General features: G+C 41.4%; 1 protein-coding gene across 1 annotated transcript; it reads right to left on the reverse strand.

The window, feature by feature from the left end:
• Positions 1–11,112: 11,112 nt before the first annotated feature.
• LOC112254115 (cytochrome c1, heme protein, mitochondrial) lies at positions 11,113–17,301 on the reverse strand. The gene is made up of 7 exons (XM_024426353.2): positions 17,146–17,301; positions 15,901–16,091; positions 14,911–15,037; positions 14,534–14,691; positions 14,134–14,294; positions 13,722–13,822; positions 11,113–11,683 (listed from the first exon to the last, which is right to left on the reverse strand). The coding sequence occupies exons 1-7, from the start codon at positions 17,224–17,226 to the stop codon at positions 11,579–11,581; spliced, it is 924 nt and encodes a 307-aa protein (XP_024282121.1). The 5' UTR covers positions 17,227–17,301; the 3' UTR covers positions 11,113–11,578.
• Between the last annotated feature and the right edge of the window lie 622 nt (positions 17,302–17,923).

Here is a 17,923-nt window from a genome sequence, read left to right on the forward strand (position 1 = left end):
ACACGTCACGATGTAACGGAGGGTCCGTTTTTTCAACTTTTCTCCAATACTATAGAGCCATTACCATGTCGATCAACGCTTGAATAGAAACCTAGTTCACACCCCCAATTTTGAAGTCAACATAGTCGCTACAGTCCCATTAGTTTTCTTTGTAGCCTTGTGTGAATTTTGCAGTTGCGCACATTTGTACAGAATGGGGTGAGTTTACGTTAACTGGTCTGCTACAATAATTTCATCACTGGTAAATCAAGTCTGATCGATTTCGAGTTTAGTTTAGCTGTTAAAATAACCAGTTAATAACAACATTCAGTTATCCAAAATTAGCTGGCTAGATAGCTTGTAGTCTATCATCGCATTTGCAGACAAATGCAAGCATACTATTCCTAATGTTATGAGTAAATTGGATAGTGATAATTTAGGTTATTAATAAGCGCGTAGTGTCAGGGTTATAGGCTATATCAGAGACGTGGACTTTAGTAAGCATTTTATTTTATTTTATTATACTACACTTTATATGACTGCAGAAATGAGCAGAATCTCATTCAATATGATGGTAGCCTAGACCTACTCTACTGACACTAACAACAGATCAATAAAAACTACCTTGTCTTGAATGCAACCATGTAATCTAGCCCTATTAAAAAGGGGTCCTGGCTAAAAGGGATCCAGCTATTGTCAAATTGGTTCAAAATATTTTTGTTTGTTTGCATTTTAGCTAACCCTAACACATTTCTTATACATAACCTAATTCTCCAAACCTGCTGCCTAAATTCTCATAATCTGCTATGAAATGTCAAATATCATGTTCATTTGACAAAAACTGGATCCCTTCTAGCTTTGACCATGAAAAGGAGAGAAGCAAATTGTACAATATGACGTCCATATAGCCTGGAGGACATTATTGTAAAAAATAAAAAAATAAAAATAAAAAAACAGTGGTTATCATATATTAATTTATTCATATGATAACCCAATGATAATTTGTTTAAATTTATTCATAGGAGCAGGGAAAATGGATGGACATTACAGAATACGACAAAAGTCTCAATGTGATAGGACAACCTGTGTTGACTATTGGTTGTTCAAGACAAACAATAAATTCAATATTTATATGACACTAAAACACGTGAATGAATTAAACATAACAAAACAATTAAGAGCCCTGATGGTATAGGTGACCTGAAGCTTTTCATTGGTTTATGTACTACTGTAGGTTCACCAGCTGACCTCTATCAAGACACCCATGTCGACTGGATTCCCACCGTGAAGATGAGCAATGCAGCAGCAGCATCAGATTCTGCTTCAACAACTTTTTCCTTTTCCAGATATGAAAGGAGACATCCCTCCAATTATATGAGATGGTTGTTATATGTGGTGCTTTGGTCAATCTGAACGATTCTGTTGTGCCATATGAGTAGAGGACCTTCACCTTGTCGTCATGACAAAAGTGCCCCCTTAAACCATATTAATATATAAAATGCAATTTTGAAAGTGTAAAAGACTATTGTTTATGATATTGCGAAAAAGAAGGTGAAAATCTTACACACTTGTTCTATAAATGTAAATCTTTGATAGATTTTTTGGAAAACCTTGCAGAATACTTATTTAGCTTTTTGAACCCTACCCATGTTTTTGGCATGAGGCATACAATATGTTAACATTGCAATGATAACAAGACCATTGAAATGAAGGTTTTTATTCTTGTTGCCAAATACTTTGAACACAAACAAAAATGAAAGAATTCTATACCAAAATTACTCATATTTATGATTGAATTTAATCATCTTGTTAAAACTTCTTGGTGACTGGGGGGCAGTATTGAGTAGCTTGGATGAAAAAGGTGCCCAGAGTAAACTGCCTGCTACTCAGCCATTAAAGCTAGAATATGCATATAATTACTATTTTTGGATAGAAAGCACTCTGAAGTTTCTAAAACTGTTTGAATGATGTCTGTGAGTATAACAGAACTCATATGGCAGGCAAAAACCCGAGAAAAAATCCAACCAGCAAGTGGGAAATCTGAGGTTGGTCGATTTTCAACTCATTCCCTATTGAATATACAGTGGGATATTGGTCGTGTTGCACTTCCTAAGGCTTCCACTAGATGTCAACAGTCTTTAGAAACTTGTTTGAGGCTTATACTGTAAAGGAAGGGCTCATAAGGGCCACTGTTTGAGTCAGTGGTCTGGCAGAGTGCCACAGGCTCATGACGCTCGTTCACGTGAGAGGTAGCTCCCATTCCATTGCTTTTCTACAGACAAAGGAATTGTCCAGTTGGGACATACAGTGGGATATTTTGCAAATAAATTTGCAAATAAATTAATTAAAAATCCTACAATGTGATTTTCTGGATTTTTTCCCCTAATTTTGTCTGTCATAGTTGAAGTGTACCTATGATGAAAATTACAGGCCTTTCTCATCTTTTTAAGTGGGAGAACTTGCACAATTGGTGGCTGACTAAATACTTTTTTGTCCCACTGTATATATTTAGTATTTTCTTATTTATACCTGTGTTTTGTTTTGTTTGACATGTTTGATGTAGGGATGTAAGTTGTTGATCGATGATATTTTTGTATAATAAATAAATACAAAATAAAATGTCCTCAAAGATAGAAGGCAGGTGGCAGTTTGCGAGATTGGGTGGGACCATTCTAGCCAATGAGATGGCAGAAACGCACGTGAACAAATCAAATCTTGTCACATGCGCTGATGACAACTAGTATAGACTTGACTGTGAAATGCTTCCTAACAATGCAGAATTTAAAAATAATAATACAAAATAAAATAGTAACACAAGAGGAATAAAATACACAAGAATGGAGTTATATAAAGGGAGTACCAGTACCAGATCAATGTGCAGAGGTACAAGGTTATTGAGGTAGATATGTACATGAAGGAGGGTTAACGACATGACAGATAATAATAATAATAATATGAGTAAAATAACGAACAAAGTAGCAGCAGCAAGTTATGAGTGTAAAAGTGTGTGTGTGTTGTGTGTAATGTGCATTATCTTGGAACAAGATGACGCCGAAGAACATAGCTGACGTTTTAATTTTCTCCCAACTAAATGTGCTATTGTTGTTGTTTTTTTGCGTTTTGTGTAACTTATTTTTTAACTTATTGTACATAATGTTGCTTATGACCGAAAATAACTTATGGACACCGCGGGCTGGATAAAACTTTTTCCTTTAACGAGTCCGACTAGAAGGATATCCTGCTATCACTGGAACAGTCCCAGATCCACTCCTTTTGTGTGAAGAAAAGATGCCGGAAAAGGGGTTCGCAGATCGGGCAACCTTCTGAGAATCAGTAGGCAAGCGAGTAAACTCCCACTGCCATCTGTTTCTCTTGCTAACGTGCAATATTTGCAAAATAAAATTGATGACCTACGATTAAGATTATTCTACCACGGGACATTAAAAACGGTAACATTTTATGTTTCACTGAGACGTGGCTGAACAAAGATACGGACAATATAGAGCTAGCGGGATTTTCCATGCACCGGCAGAACAGAGACACTACCTCTGGGAAGACGAGGAGTGGGGGTGTGTGTCCTTTTGTCAATAACAGCTGGTGCACGATGTCTAATATTAAATAAGTCTTGAGGTATTGCTCACCTAGGTAGAGTACCTTATGATAAGCTGTAGACCACACTATCTACCAAGAGAGTTTTCATCTATATTATTCGTAGCTGTCTATTTACCACCACAGAACAAAGCAGGGACTAAGACCACTCTCAACCAACTCTATAAGGCCATAAGCAAAGAAGAAAATGCTCAGAAGCGGCGCTCCTAGTGGCCGGGGACTTTAATGCAGGCAAACTTAAATTAGTTTTACCACATTTTACCTGCATGTCACATGTGCAAACCAGGGACAAAAAAATCATAGACCACCTTTACTCCACACACAGAGATGCATACAAATCTCTCCCCCGCACTCCATTTGGCAAATCTGTCCATAATTCTATTCTCCTGATTCCTGCTTACAAGCAAAAACTAAAGCAGGAAGTACCAGTGACTCGCTCAATACAGAAGTGGTCAGATGAAGCGGATGCTATACTACAGGACTGTTTTACTAGCACAGACTGGAATATGTTCCGGGATTTATCCAATGGCATTGAGGAGTACACCACCTCAGTCATCAGCTACATCAATAAGTGCATCGCTGACGTTGTCCCCACAGTGACTGTATGTACATTTCCCAACCAGAAGACATAGATTACAGGCAACATCTGCATCAAACTAAAGGCTAGAGCTGCCACTTTCAAGGAGCGGGAGACTAATCCGGACACTAATAAGAAATCCCGCTATGTCCTCAGACAAACCATCAAACAAGCCAAGCATCAATACAGGACTAAGATTGAATCCTACTACACTACGCTGATCCTTAACACTGGGGCCCCTCACGGGTGTGTACTTAGTCCCCTCCTGTATTCCCTGTTTGCCCACGACTGCATGGCCAAACACAACTCCTACACCATCATTAAGTTTGCTGATGACACTTCAGTGGTAGGCCTGATCACCGACAACGATGAGACAGCCTATAGGGAGGATGCCAGAGAACTGGCAGTGTGGTGCCAACAACCTCTCCCTCAATGTGAGCAAGACAAAGGAGTTGATCGTGGACTGTAGGAAATGGCGGGCCGAACAGGCCCCCATTAACATCGACAGGGCTGTAGTGGAGCGGGTCGAGAGTTTCAAGGTCCTTGGAGTCCACATCACCAACGAACTATCATGGTTCAAACATACCAAGACAGTCGTGAAGAGGACACAACAAAATATTTTCCCCCTCAGAGGACTGAAAAGATTTGGCATGGGTCCCCAGATCCTCAAAAGGTTCTACAGCTGCACCATCGAGAGCATCCTGACTGGTTGCATCACCACCTGGTATGGCAACTACTCGGCATCAAACTGTAAGGCACTACAGAGGGTAGTGTGAACGGCCCAGTACATCATTGGGACCAAGCTTCCTGCCATCCAGGACCTATCTAATAGGTGGTGTCAGAAGGCCCAAAAAATGGTCAGAGACTCCAGTCACCCAAGTTATAGACTGTTTTCTCTGCAACCACACGGCAAGCGGCACCGGAGCACCAAGTCTAGGACCAAAAGGCTCCTTAACAGCTTCTACCCCCAAGCCATAAGACTCCTGAGCAACTAAACTAATCAAATGTCCACCCAGACTATTTACATTGACCCCCTCCCACCCCCTTTGTTTTTACACTGCTGCAACTCGCTGTTCATTATCTATGCATAGTCACTTTACAAATGAGCTCGACTAACCTGTGCCCCCGCCCATTGACTCGGTACTGGTACCCCCTGTATATAGCTTCGTTATTGTAATGTACATTTCTTGTGTTACTTTTTGATTGATTTAAAAAACATTTTTGACTTTATTTTATTTAGTAAATATTTTATTAACTATATTTCTTGACCTGTATTGTTGTTTAAGGGCTTGTAAGTATACATATGTATTCGTCGCATGTGACAATTTGAAGGCCTATTGTAGGCGATTCTGGTAGGTTAATAAAAGCATGTTGTTCACAGCATAAACCAGCCTATTACCTCTGAAGTTCATTCATTTATTGGTGATGGATACTTTAACTGGATGTTTAGGCTACTGTTAAAGAGCTCACATAGGCTACTTCTCTGCCAGAGCACATGAAATAACTAGTCATACTGATGAGTTGGTAAGCACGTTGTAAGCAATTCCCTTATGATGTCAAGTTACCTCCCTACATATAGGCGGCATGTCCATAAGGCCAGGGGAAGCTTTCCCTAAAGTAAATTTGATTAAATTGCCAAAATTATATAGCCTAATTAGCCTACTCCTGTCTATACAGAAACAAATAAAATCATTAAAAATAGACTACTAAAGCATGATTTGGCCAAAGTGGATCATTAGCTTCTTACATTTTTTGTTATTGTTGCTGGTTCAATCGCATTAACTACAGTTGGAAGGAAAGGCAGCGCGAGGAATTTAGGCAGCTTGCATGGCAAATACCAAATAGATGATTGTTGAACTGTGACTTTCAGTGAACAGTTGGGGCCAGCCAGGCATATTGCTATATTTCAAAATACAACCGTGGGAAAACATAGTTTGCAAAGCAAATAGCTATTGCTGTAAAGAGAATATAATGAAAAGTCTCATCTGTCATTTAGTTATCCAAATAGTTAACTTAATTGAGCGAACAACAGTATAGCATATCTTATTGGCATAAGAAGAGAGCATCCGCCATATCCCCGGTGAGTGCGGACTGCGCATATTCACACTTGATAATTGTTGGGTCAGCGCCACTTAAAAGTTTGTTTTTGGACAATAATTTCCACCTCCTGTTAAGACGGACATATTCTATTTGTGTCTCCCCTTCTTGTAGCCCTAATATAAGGGAAGAACTGTAGGTTTTCATGTCACAATCTGTGAAGACTCAAAGCATTAACTCATGAATTATTAACAACTCAGGGAGTAAAACTATCAGGAATCAAGGTAAGTGTGAAGTAACAATGTTTATTATAACCACAGGGGCAGGCAAACGACAGGTCAAGGCAGGCAGGGGTCCATAATCCAGAGTAGGAGCGAAGGTACAAGGACGGCAGGCAGGCTCAAGATCAGGGACAGGCAGAGTTCAGTAATTCAGAGGTGGAGCGAAGGTACAGGACGGTAGGCAGGCTCAAGGTCAGGGACAGGCAGAGTTCATTAATTCAGAGGTGGAGCAAAGGTACAGGACGGCAGGCAGGCTCAAGGTCAGGGACAAGCAGAGTTCAGTAATTCAGAGGTGGAGCAAAGGTACAGGACGGTAGGCAGGCTCAAGGTCAGGGACAAGCAGAGTTCAGTAATTCAGAGGTGGAGCAAAGGTACAGGACGCAGGCAGGCTCAGGGATGGGCAGAATGGTCAGGCGGGTACAGGGTCAGGACAGGCAAAGGTCAAAAACCAGGAGGACGAGAAAAAGAGAGGCTGGGAAAAGCCAGGCGCTGATAGGACGCACGCTGGTAAGCTTGACAAACAAGACAAACTGGCGCCGACAGACAGAAAACACAGGTATAAATACCCAGAGGATAAGTGGGGAAGATGGGCGACAGATCAGGGTGTGACAGTACCCCACCCCCTCTAGGGATGCCACCCTGGATGATCAGCTTTCATGCTCAAGTCGTATTTACAAAGTTGTTGTGAAGATGGGGAGAGGTGTCTGTTATAAAAACATGTTCTGCGTTTTGACACAAAGATCAACTGTACTAGTTGTTCAGGCTCTGGTCTTGTCCCGTCTTAATTACAGTCCGGTAACATGGTCAGGATCAGCAAAGAAAGACCTAGCAAAGCTGCAGCTTGCTCAAAACAAAGCATTAAGCCTTGCTCTTAACTGCACACACAGAACTAACATCAACAACACGCATGATAGTCTGTCAGGGTTGTGGAGATATTTACTACGTCTCTTCAAGTCTTTTTAAGAAACATTTTTGTATTGAATATGCCTAACCACTCGTAGAGTCAGTGCTTAATTTGAGCCCAGGCCCTAATAAAAGCGATCAGTATTTAATCAAGTTGCTTCCGCAATGTGTTCCGGTACCTCAGAGTCACCCGGACTGCGTATAATCTATTTGCATTCACTTCGAACAGACATACCGTACATATCCCACCAGACATGCCACTATGGGTTTCTTCAGAGTACCCAAACAAAAAACAGATTTCATGTGTCGCTCAGTTATGTATAGAGCCATGTCATCATGGAATGCTCTGCCACCAGAGGTTACTCAGTTATGTACAGAGCCATGTCATCATGGAATGCTCTGCCACCAGAGGTTACTCAGTTATGTACAGAGCCATGTCATCATGGAATGCTCTGCCACCAGAAGTTACTCAGTTATGTACAGAGCCATGTCATCATGGAATGCTCTGCCACCAGAGGTTACTCAGGCAAAAAGCAAGTTTAGCTCTAAAAAAACATATAAAAAACATATTGTATTACAGCCTCTCTCTTTCTAAAGATCTAACTTAACTGTAATGTAAATAAGAATATGAATACATGAAGTGTGTAAATAGTCTTTTTGTTGTCTCTTGGTGTCTTTCCTATATACACTGAACAAAAATATAAAGGCAACATGTAAAATGTTGGTCCCATGTTTCTTGAGCTGAAATAAAAGATCCCTGAAATTTTTAAAACTATATAAAGATAAAAATACCACTGAAATTTTTAAAACTATATAAATATAAAAATAACACTCATAAATATCAAAAAGTAAGAAAGTCAAATAGAAACAAATTTTAGTATATAAATACAATAAAATGATTATTTAATTATTACCCTATTGCTAGTTAAAAAGGTTAAATAAAATAAAAAATAATAACACTATTACCCTATTGCTAACAAAAAACACACAAATAAAACAAAATTGCACAAATCCTATATCACACAAATAGAACCTGATTATTACACATCGAACAAGAAACACACAAACTGTCACACCCTGATCTTTCACCTGTCTTTGTGATTGTCTCCACCCCCCTGTGTTCTCTGTTTGTCTGTTGCCAGTTCGTCTTGTTTGTCAAGCCAACCAGCATTTTTGTGTCTCAGCTCCTGCTTTTCCCAGTCTCTCTTTTTCTCACCCCCCTGGTTTTGACCCTTGCCTGTCCTGACTCTGAGCCTGTCTGCCTGACAACTCTGCCTACCCTGAGCCTGCCTGCCTGCCGCCCGGTACCGTTGCCCCACCTCTGGTTTACTGACCCCTGCCTGCCTGCCTTGACCTGGTTTACTGACCCCTGCCTGCCTGCCTTGACCTGTCTTTTCCCTGCCCCTGTTGGATTATTAAACCATTGTTAATTTGACGTTGTCTGCATCTGGGTCTTTCCTTCATACCTGACACAAACTAAATTGCACAACTGCCATCTAAACCCTGACCTTTCTTGCCTTCCTTGATGCAAAGTCATCAAATACATCTTAAGAAATCTGCCCAGCAATTGCATGGTTAATACTGACGACAGTAAGGCCACTAAGGTGTTCCTGTGACATGGTGGACCTCGGGTAGGATTTGATGAGCTTCAGCTTTGACAAGCTCCTCTCTGCTTCAGCCACAGTCACTGGAAGAGTAAGACCAATTCTGAGAGCAGTCCACAAATTTGGATACATTTCTGAGAGCTCCCTTTCGTGTATACATATCAGCAGCTCAAGTAAGGTCATGGTCTTCAATGGCAAGTCAAGCAAGTTCTTCAGTTCCTGTGCAAGCTCTCTGTCATCCAAGTCTGAGTGTTCTTTATAGTGTAGTGTCATACTAAGAGCATCACATTGTTCTGTCAACTCCTGATTTTAGAGACTTTGGAAGGTTGACAGCACTCAAAACTTCTCTCCCACATTTTCCAATGTGGAAAATCTTTCCTGAATGGCTAAGGCTGCAGCATCAACAACGACATTGAAAAATGTCACCTCCAGCTTCTTCAGGGCATCACTCAAAGGCTCATCGAATGATTCTTATGAAAAATGCCACTTTGTGGACATCAGCCTTTTTTGTTGCAGAATGGCCTCTACATTCATACCCTCGCAAATATCCTTGGCTGACGTTTGTGTAGTCATAAAGCCCGTTGACCGGGAGCTGTTGAGACCTCTGTCTTTCTGAGAAGACTGACTGCAACATCCACATGCATACTGGGAGACTGCATCAGCTTGATCACATGTAAGAGCTGGCTCAAGATGTAATACCACACCCCTGTACAGATGCTGAAGTGGTATAATCCCACCTCCTCTGACAAGGACTGGGCCTCAAACTTTACCACTGGGTCTTTGGTTTGATCCCTCACCTCAATCTGTGCCTCTCTCAATGCCGCTGCCCGATACCTCAGTGGCTCGACACACTTAACTTTACTCTCCCACCTTGTCTCAGTCGACATCTTCAAAGTGCTGTCCACATGTTTTTTCAGGATGGCCCATCACTGTGTGGAGGCTGAGAACATGGTGTAGAGTTTGTGTAAGATGCCAAAGTAACCTGTGGCATCGACAGAACTTTTGGCAGCATCAGCCACAACCAGGTTCAATGTGTGAGCCCCACATAGAGCTCTTGGATTCATTTCCAGGAGTCTGGCTTGGACACCTTTGTTTTTGCCTCTCATGTTGGCCCCATTATCATAAGACGGTCCTCTGCAGTCCTCAAAATAACTAAAAATTCCTCTAATCTTTTGAGAATCAGGGATGCCAAATGTTGGCCTGTGGACTCCATAAAATGTTCCTTTATGTGGGGCTTCTCCTTCAGTGACAATTCTAATCACAACTGTTCAGTGTGGCTGACAACGGAGGTGCAATCTAGAATGATAGAGAAGAATTTTGCCAGCTTGATGTCCCTCACCATTATTGAAATGATCTTGCTGCTCAACAAATTTGGTGGCCAAAGTAGCTGGTGGTGTGACTCGAGGTCCCTTTTTGGACACGGTTAAAACGCCCCTTGTGCCTTAATGACATGCTAGCTAGCAACAGATCTGTTGTAACTAGCTAGCTACATTACTAAGCTTGCTGTGTTCTAAGTTGGGAGTAATTGTACAGCTTGCATTAATGGTGTCACGTTTCTATAACTAAATAGTGGATTACAAATAAGACTGATAGCGTTGTCAGATGTCACAGGCTGTCTACTACCTTAGATACGGATAACTGAGCGGAGCCACAGGCTAAGGCACTGCATCTCAGTGCAAGAGGTGTCACTACAGTCCCTGGTTCGATTCCAGTCTATCACATCTGGCTGTGATTGGATGGGAATCCCATAGGGCAGCGCACAACTGGTCCAGCGTCGTCCGGGTTTGGCCTTCATTGTAAATAAGAATTTGTTAACGGACTACCCTAGTTAAATTAAATAAAGTGATCAGAGATTGCACACGTTTTGATTAGTTTACAATTTAGTACTGGTGTTTGCCTGTCCCGCTAGCAAACAAAATTATTTTGTAAATGCAAGAATTGGCATTGCCAAGAAACGGAAGTGTTCAGAAGAAATATACACCATGTAAAAACCAGCTTCTCCCTCGACAGAGATTTATCATCTCAAAAACTAAAGCAGCACCTACATGTTGTGTAGAAAGTGTATGAGCCACAGAGAAGCGTGGTGTAGGTGCATTGCAGAATAACATTGTCACACGTAGTATCGGATTAAAACATGGTTTATTCAGTACACCAGTGTTAATTAAATATTTACACACCAAAGTGTAGAGACCCTATAACGTGACAGATTCACAACAGCACAAGAAGGTTGCAGGAACATACAATGACTCCGGTTGAGAATCCCCTCAAAAGAACTGGTTAGCCACTATACAAGTGTTTCCCCCAAAAAATGTGTGCCGTTGGGGTTACTGGAGTTGGGAAACACTAGACCACAACCTGGACACGTTTCGTTACAGTTCAAAACAAGTTGAGGTTGTGTTTACATCCTTCCCTTTTGGCAGAGAATACCTCTTTTTGAAAAGACCCCCATCAAGTGAATTAGGGCAACCATATCTTAAATGCATGTGAGGTTGTTTTTTTTAAATTAAAGATGGACAATTGCAAATCAGAGGGGTCAGAGTTCGAGCCGAGCAGCCACATGGGCAGGCAGAATGCAACTGTCCAGGTCTTTACTTGGGGGGCCTGTAAGCAATCTTCCTGCTCTTCAGCACAGACCACCTGTGCCTCTTCATGTAATAGACCAGAGGGACCAAGATGGCAGAACCCATGAGCAGCTGGGGGAAGAAAGAGTTTGAGTGAATTGGATCACTCCAGTCTTTTAAAATTATTTTTAAATGTTAGATACATGAAATTAAATGCAATGAATATATGAAAGCACTACTTGTCATGTATTAAAACAGTGATCACCAACCCGTGATCTTAAAGGCATTCTTCGTCAATCACCAAACATTTCAGTAAAAAAAAAAGGATAAAGGCTTGCACTCCTATTTATTAAATTTTTTAAATATTTGTCTTGCGCTGTTGGCGGTAGGTGCACTTGATTCAGAAGCCCGACGCACCAGGTAGGCAAAATGTTCCCATTTGCCTGAAGGGACAAACTCCGCCTGCTAAATCAAGTGTGCCTACTTCGCTGGGCAATTGGACAGCTCAAATCACTGTGCCTACAGCTTCCACGACCCAAGAGCAAAGTTCAATACGAGCCTACGTGAGATTTTATAACTAAAAACCATGACCAGAAAGAATAAAGCATAGAGCTGCTGTTTTTATGAGTTCATGTTTAAGTTTATTCAGCACTGTCATTGTTTTTATTCAACACTTTTTCTAAACATAAAAATACACTTCTCCCTACTTCTACTCGCTCTGCAATTAATTATTTGCAGCTAGTCGTGTCCATTTGAATAAAGAAATAACATGAATTTGTGCATGAAGCAAAAATAAATGCAGTGAGACTCGAGTTTCACCATCAGGTGGAAAGTGTCCCCCCTCTCTGGCCAGTCTCACATGAGGAAAGGAGAGAGTGCTCTCCCTTCTGCTCTCGGCTGAGATGGACCATCAGATGCAAGTGTACCGTCTGTCCAGTAAAATAAAAAAGCTAATTATTTATGCTCAGCTGTGCCTCGCAAGTGATATAGCAACTGATCTATTTTGTCATCAAAGTTCGAGTTTTGAAATATAATATGGTCTGAGAAGAACAATATTAGCAGGCCAAGCATAAATAATATTTAACTATCTACATTTGATAAACCTGACTGCATTTGACATTATAGTAACACCATTAAGTTACAAAAGAATTACAAGGCATGCCTCAAGAGTCCCTGGGGTGGAGAAAGCAAGAGTATCTCACCAGCGCAGGTCAGGAACAAAGAAAAAGGAAGACAATGAATCTAAGACCTGTTTATAAGCATCCAAGTTGTTTGGATTCAGAATCGGAATTGTTGACCAAAAGGATACTGTAAAAGTCAACTTCCAATGAGATAGACTTAGATGATGTAAAGGCAACAGAACCTCTACTACCCAGAGGTATGACAAGAGGGGGTCGGTGAGAATGCAGCATTCCTAAGACAGCAAAGGAAATTCTGGTATACAGTGTAAAGCAGTTGTGTCAAACTCATTCCCTGTAGGGCGTAGTGTCGGCAGATTTGTGGTATTTCCTTTCAATGAAGACCTCTACAACCAAGTGAGGGGAGTGATTGACTAATTAGTGACCTTAATTCATCAATGAAGTACAAGGGAGGAATGAAAACCCAAAGATCCTCAGCCCTCCGTGGAATGAGTTTGACACCTGGTATAAAGAGTCACTTCGGGGGAGGGGCCATCCTACAGCCAATATGCTGTGATAATGTAATGTAATAGACCTACTGCACAAACCTCATTCCTAGAGAACTGTTTTTATTAGGTTAATGTTGCATAGGCTTACATTTATCATGTTTTAAACAAAGAAATCTGAGCGGTAGATCTCCGCTTGCTTCTAGTGACCAATATATATATATTTTTTATGAAATAAAGGAAGCACTACAGAGGAAAATCCCCTCTTTGGATTGCTTGACAGCAAGCAATGCCCCACATAGCACTCTTGAGAAGTGGTAGATCTAAGTGATTTGGTCATAAACAGTTGAAAGGTGTATTTACTAAAAACCAAACGGAAGTAAATGGACCGAAATAAAGAGGGACTACCTGAATTTGAAAATAAACTTGTTTTCGTCGCAAAACGTTCTGCCACGGTTTGCATTAATGAATACACCCCAGGTTGAGAATTACATTTCTGATGCTAGTTCTATTACGCCAGAGGGCGGGCGCCCCCTCCCAGCTTACCTTCAGGCCCATGCGTTTGCGCTGGTCGTGCTCAGGCTCGGCTGCCCACCGGAGGAAGGTGCACACATCCTTGGCCACCTGGCTCATGGTGGCTGGGGTTCCTGTCACATGAGAATGGAAGGTTTTACTTGCAATGATTGTAATATGTGGTTGTCTTATCTACCTTAGTTGAATGCACTGACTAAATTGCTCTTGTTGAGAGTGTCTGCTAAATGACCAAAACAGAAAATGCCACTTTCACTATATCAAATCATAAGTATGACTCTATACAGACACCAGAATCTAAACATTCAGCCTGTCAGGTCAACGGTTAAAATGGAGTCCTAGGAGCACAATGTATAAAAATTACTTTATGAATTGATTTATACATTATTTCAAGTTAGTGATCCCAAGAAGGGGGAATCCTACTGACCGTCCTCAAATTCCAGGACCTCATTGTAGATAGGGGGAGCCATGCCGATGGCCTGGCCTGGAAAGTAGGGGTTGTAGTAGAGGCCCTCTCTCACCTCCACTCCAGCAGGGGGCTCACAGTAACCCGTCAGCAGGGAGAATACATAGTCTTCACCTCCATGTCTGGAGCAATGGAGAGAAACAACTTAGGACAAGGCAATCTAAGGTACGATATCATTGTATGATTAATAGGAGTGGAGTGTCTTGCTGTGGATTTACAAAAGTATATTGTCCTGCTCCATAGACAGTAAAAACATATTTTGGGTAAGAAAAGGTTACAATATATTGTACCTTAAATCTAACGTTTCGTTTACTGTCGATATGACCCATCACCAGATACTCTGACGTTAGCAACAAAGTACCTGGCATTGACGATGTAGCTGAGATCTGGTGGCAAGGCTCCGCCGTTGGCCGCACGGGCAGCCTCTGGGTTGGAGTATGGCTTGGGGAAGTAGTCGGAGAGCTTTCCTGGACGGGTAAACATCTCTCCCGACTCGTCAGGGCCATCCACCACCTCAATCTGAGCGGAGAACACAGACGGCGGTCAGTGACTTGGAGAAGGACCAAGATGTCCCTAGAAACTGATCGGTTTGCATTTCCGCTCATAATGGTTAATGTTAGGACAGGGAAAACTGATCCTGGAACTGTGCTCAGGTGCAAGTTCTAGCCAGAGCAACTGATACACTCATCTATAAGGTCATGACCTAGTTTAATCTAATGGCCAAGGACACAGCCTTACCTCCTCAGCCAGAACCTTAACTTCAGCCTCTGTGTGCGACACTCCAACCAAGTTACGGAAGGCCAGGTACTCCATGCTGTGACACGCTGAACACACTTGCTTGTACACCTGATATCCACGACGGATGCTGCAATATAAAGAAAACAGTTACGATCCATTTCATCCAGTCCTTCTTGTGAGGCAAATATGATCTAGTATGTAATAAGATTCTATAACACTACTTGACACCCAGAGTCATACCATGTTATAACAGTTGACAAACTTGTTATAATATGGTCCTAGTACTGTCGACACATTTCTACCAGTTGTGACATATACACACACACACTGATTGCTGATGATGGATGAATGCAGGAGCAGATTTCAGGAGCAGGACAAGACACCCTCTTTGTGATTGATATAAGGGCATGTACGTGATAGGCCTATCTGGCTTATATGATTATCATAATGGTTTTTGACAGTGTCATGTGCATTTTCTTAGTCCAAGTAAAGTGACAGATGGTCATAATGCTTCTTGACAGTGTCAGTTTATTTTCTATAAGTTACTTAAAATATTATGAAAAAACACGAGAATTCATTATAACAAAGGATTTAAAGAACAAACGAAAGGAAACTTCTTGGCAAAAAAAAAACAACAACTGGCTTTTGACTCTTTAGTAGGTGCCATAACCAGCCATAAAATAAAGCAATGTCACAACAGGTGTAAATATATGGTTCATGACAGTGTTATGGCCATATTATGAAAGGTTATGACAACTTACACCAGCTGTTATGACATGGTTATAACAGTCATAACATGTTGACACTGGGTGTCAAGTATTACTGAAGAATACCTAAGAAAAATTATATTTCCCTAAAATGAACAGAAACAAAGTCTCAAATTAAATGTTTCATTGCAAGCAACGGAAAAAGCCTAAGTGATAACATTACTGTACAATGTTACATGCAATTACACAATTGTGTCCTTCTTGGTTAGGAGTTAGCTTGTACCTGCCATGGTCAAGGGCTGACAACATGCCACTGTGGGTCCAGGGGTAGTTGGGGGGGTGGAGCTCCAGGTCTGAGGCCTTAACAGACTGCTGTAGCATCAGAGCAATCCCGGCCCCACTGGTTGTCAACACACCAAACATTGTCAGGGCCACCTTCTTTGACCTGGGTAGACTGGCAAACGACATGTTGACCTGTCGAGGAAGAGAGTTAACATAAGATGACGAATGTTGTTAGCTACCGACACCCCCAGGGTTGCATAATTTGTCATCCAAAGCATCCATGTGAGGTGTTCTTCACAATAACTTTTGGTGTGACCAAAATTACTTTAATATTGGGGTCAATCTTTGTTGGTTCATGAGATCACTGAATATGCATCTAATGTCAAGTCAAAGGCATACAGCCGAGTGGTTATGAAACTGCCCTTATACCATGGGTCTCACAACAGATACCAAAGGAGTGAGACTTCTAGCATCACAAGTAGCAACATATACGCACAACTAGCTAGATAGCAGTGATTAATTTACAGATGCATGAAGTCAGAGCGAGATCTATGTCATATACTGGCTGGCAACAAATACCCTTCATAAGGCCAGCGTTAATGATAACCACACATTAACAAGTGTTGTCATGTAGTTAGGAAGACGTTTCCCAGTTTAGAGCCTCACCTATAGATAGTAGTGTATCTAGCCAGTCTCAAATCAGTCGTTTTTATAAATAAAATCTAGCTAGCTATGTCAATTCAAACTACACCTCTGGCTCTGTAAACTAACGTTAGCCTGATTCAATCACATTGCTGGATAGCTGGCTAACGTTACCTCGGTTTTGCTTTCCAGCTAGCTCCCTAATGAGCTAACCTTACTTTTGTAATCAACCTGATGATGAAACGGCAAGAAAAACAGACATTAGCTAACTAGACTGTTAACGGAACCTGACATGGCATTATCCCCCATCAACTGGCGAAGATCTATGTTCGAATGCTAACAAACACCCAATACGATGTTCAATCTGCCATCGCTTCAAAATAGCAAGGATAACATACTGGGTAGTGCCGTAGGAATGTAGCAAGCTAGCTCACATTAACGTTAGCATTGCACGAGTGACCTTGCCTGTTAGCTACAGTACTAGCTAGCTAACGTTACCCGGCTAGCGGTCAGGGTGGCTTTGAAAGTGTTATCTTTCCTACAAAAAAGCAGGCAGAAGCGAGCATAATCCCAATACAGCATTGAGAGGATAAACATATCATACCCGAGGGGCCTTGATCGTTTTTGGCGTGCATAGTAGGGATCTTCCAGTCCCCGACAGCACGACCACTCGTAGCGCCGCCATCTTCCTGCCTTTTCCTGCTTCGAAAGACAGCGGAACGCCAATTTAAGTGAAGCCAGCCACAATTACGTCAGACATTGCGTTGCGCGTTATTCCGCCTGAGCCTGATTCTGGGATGTCACTAGTTACACACCGGCATAAACCCCGCCTATTTCTACAATTTATCTTCTTGACATGGGATTTTAAACCTAACCTTAAATTAAGACCAAAAAGTAAATTTATGTATTTTTACGATATAGCCAATTTTGACTTGGTGGCTATGGTAACTAGTGGAAACGCTGATTCCGTTGATGCCGCGTTCAAGACAAATCTCCGACCTCAGCGCTGTCAAGACAACTGGGAATTGGAAAAAACAAGCACCGAATGGGATACATATTTTGAATGGTCATCCAACTCGGAATTCCAATTTGGAAACTCAAGAGTGCAAATTATACCATGAAGTATTTTTTTTCTTCTCTATTTTTCCACGGACCTACTATGTAGGCTTACATTTGTTTATGGGCATAATAGTAAATGTGCATGTTGGTCCACTCCAAAATAATTTTACTCGTGCCATTTGATGAATGGAAATAAATAAACATCTGTTACAAAACAGGAATGCAGTGTAATGACATTCCCTGCTGACAAAAGTACCTTTTTTGTAGAAAGAAAAGTTGGGACACCTGAAAAGGGACTGAGATACGGGACCAGAGACAGAAGA

This window comes from Oncorhynchus tshawytscha, linkage group LG07 (genome assembly GCF_018296145.1).
Source record: "Oncorhynchus tshawytscha isolate Ot180627B linkage group LG07, Otsh_v2.0, whole genome shotgun sequence".
Classification (NCBI taxonomy): Eukaryota; Metazoa; Chordata; class Actinopteri; order Salmoniformes; family Salmonidae; genus Oncorhynchus; species Oncorhynchus tshawytscha.

Bases quoted from the DNA above. Each gene is read 5' to 3' on its own strand.
- LOC112254115 (XM_024426353.2), bottom strand. From the start codon at position 17,226: ATGGCGGCGCTACGAGTGGTCGTGCTGTCGGGGACTGGAAGATCCCTA. The intron at 14,692-14,910 runs GTAAGGCTGTGT...TTCTCCGCTCAG, and splicing joins TTAAGGTTCTGGCTGAGGAG to ATTGAGGTGGTGGATGGCCC. The intron at 14,295-14,533 runs GTACTTTGTTGC...CCATTGCTCCAG, and splicing joins AGCTACATCGTCAATGCCAG to ACATGGAGGTGAAGACTATG.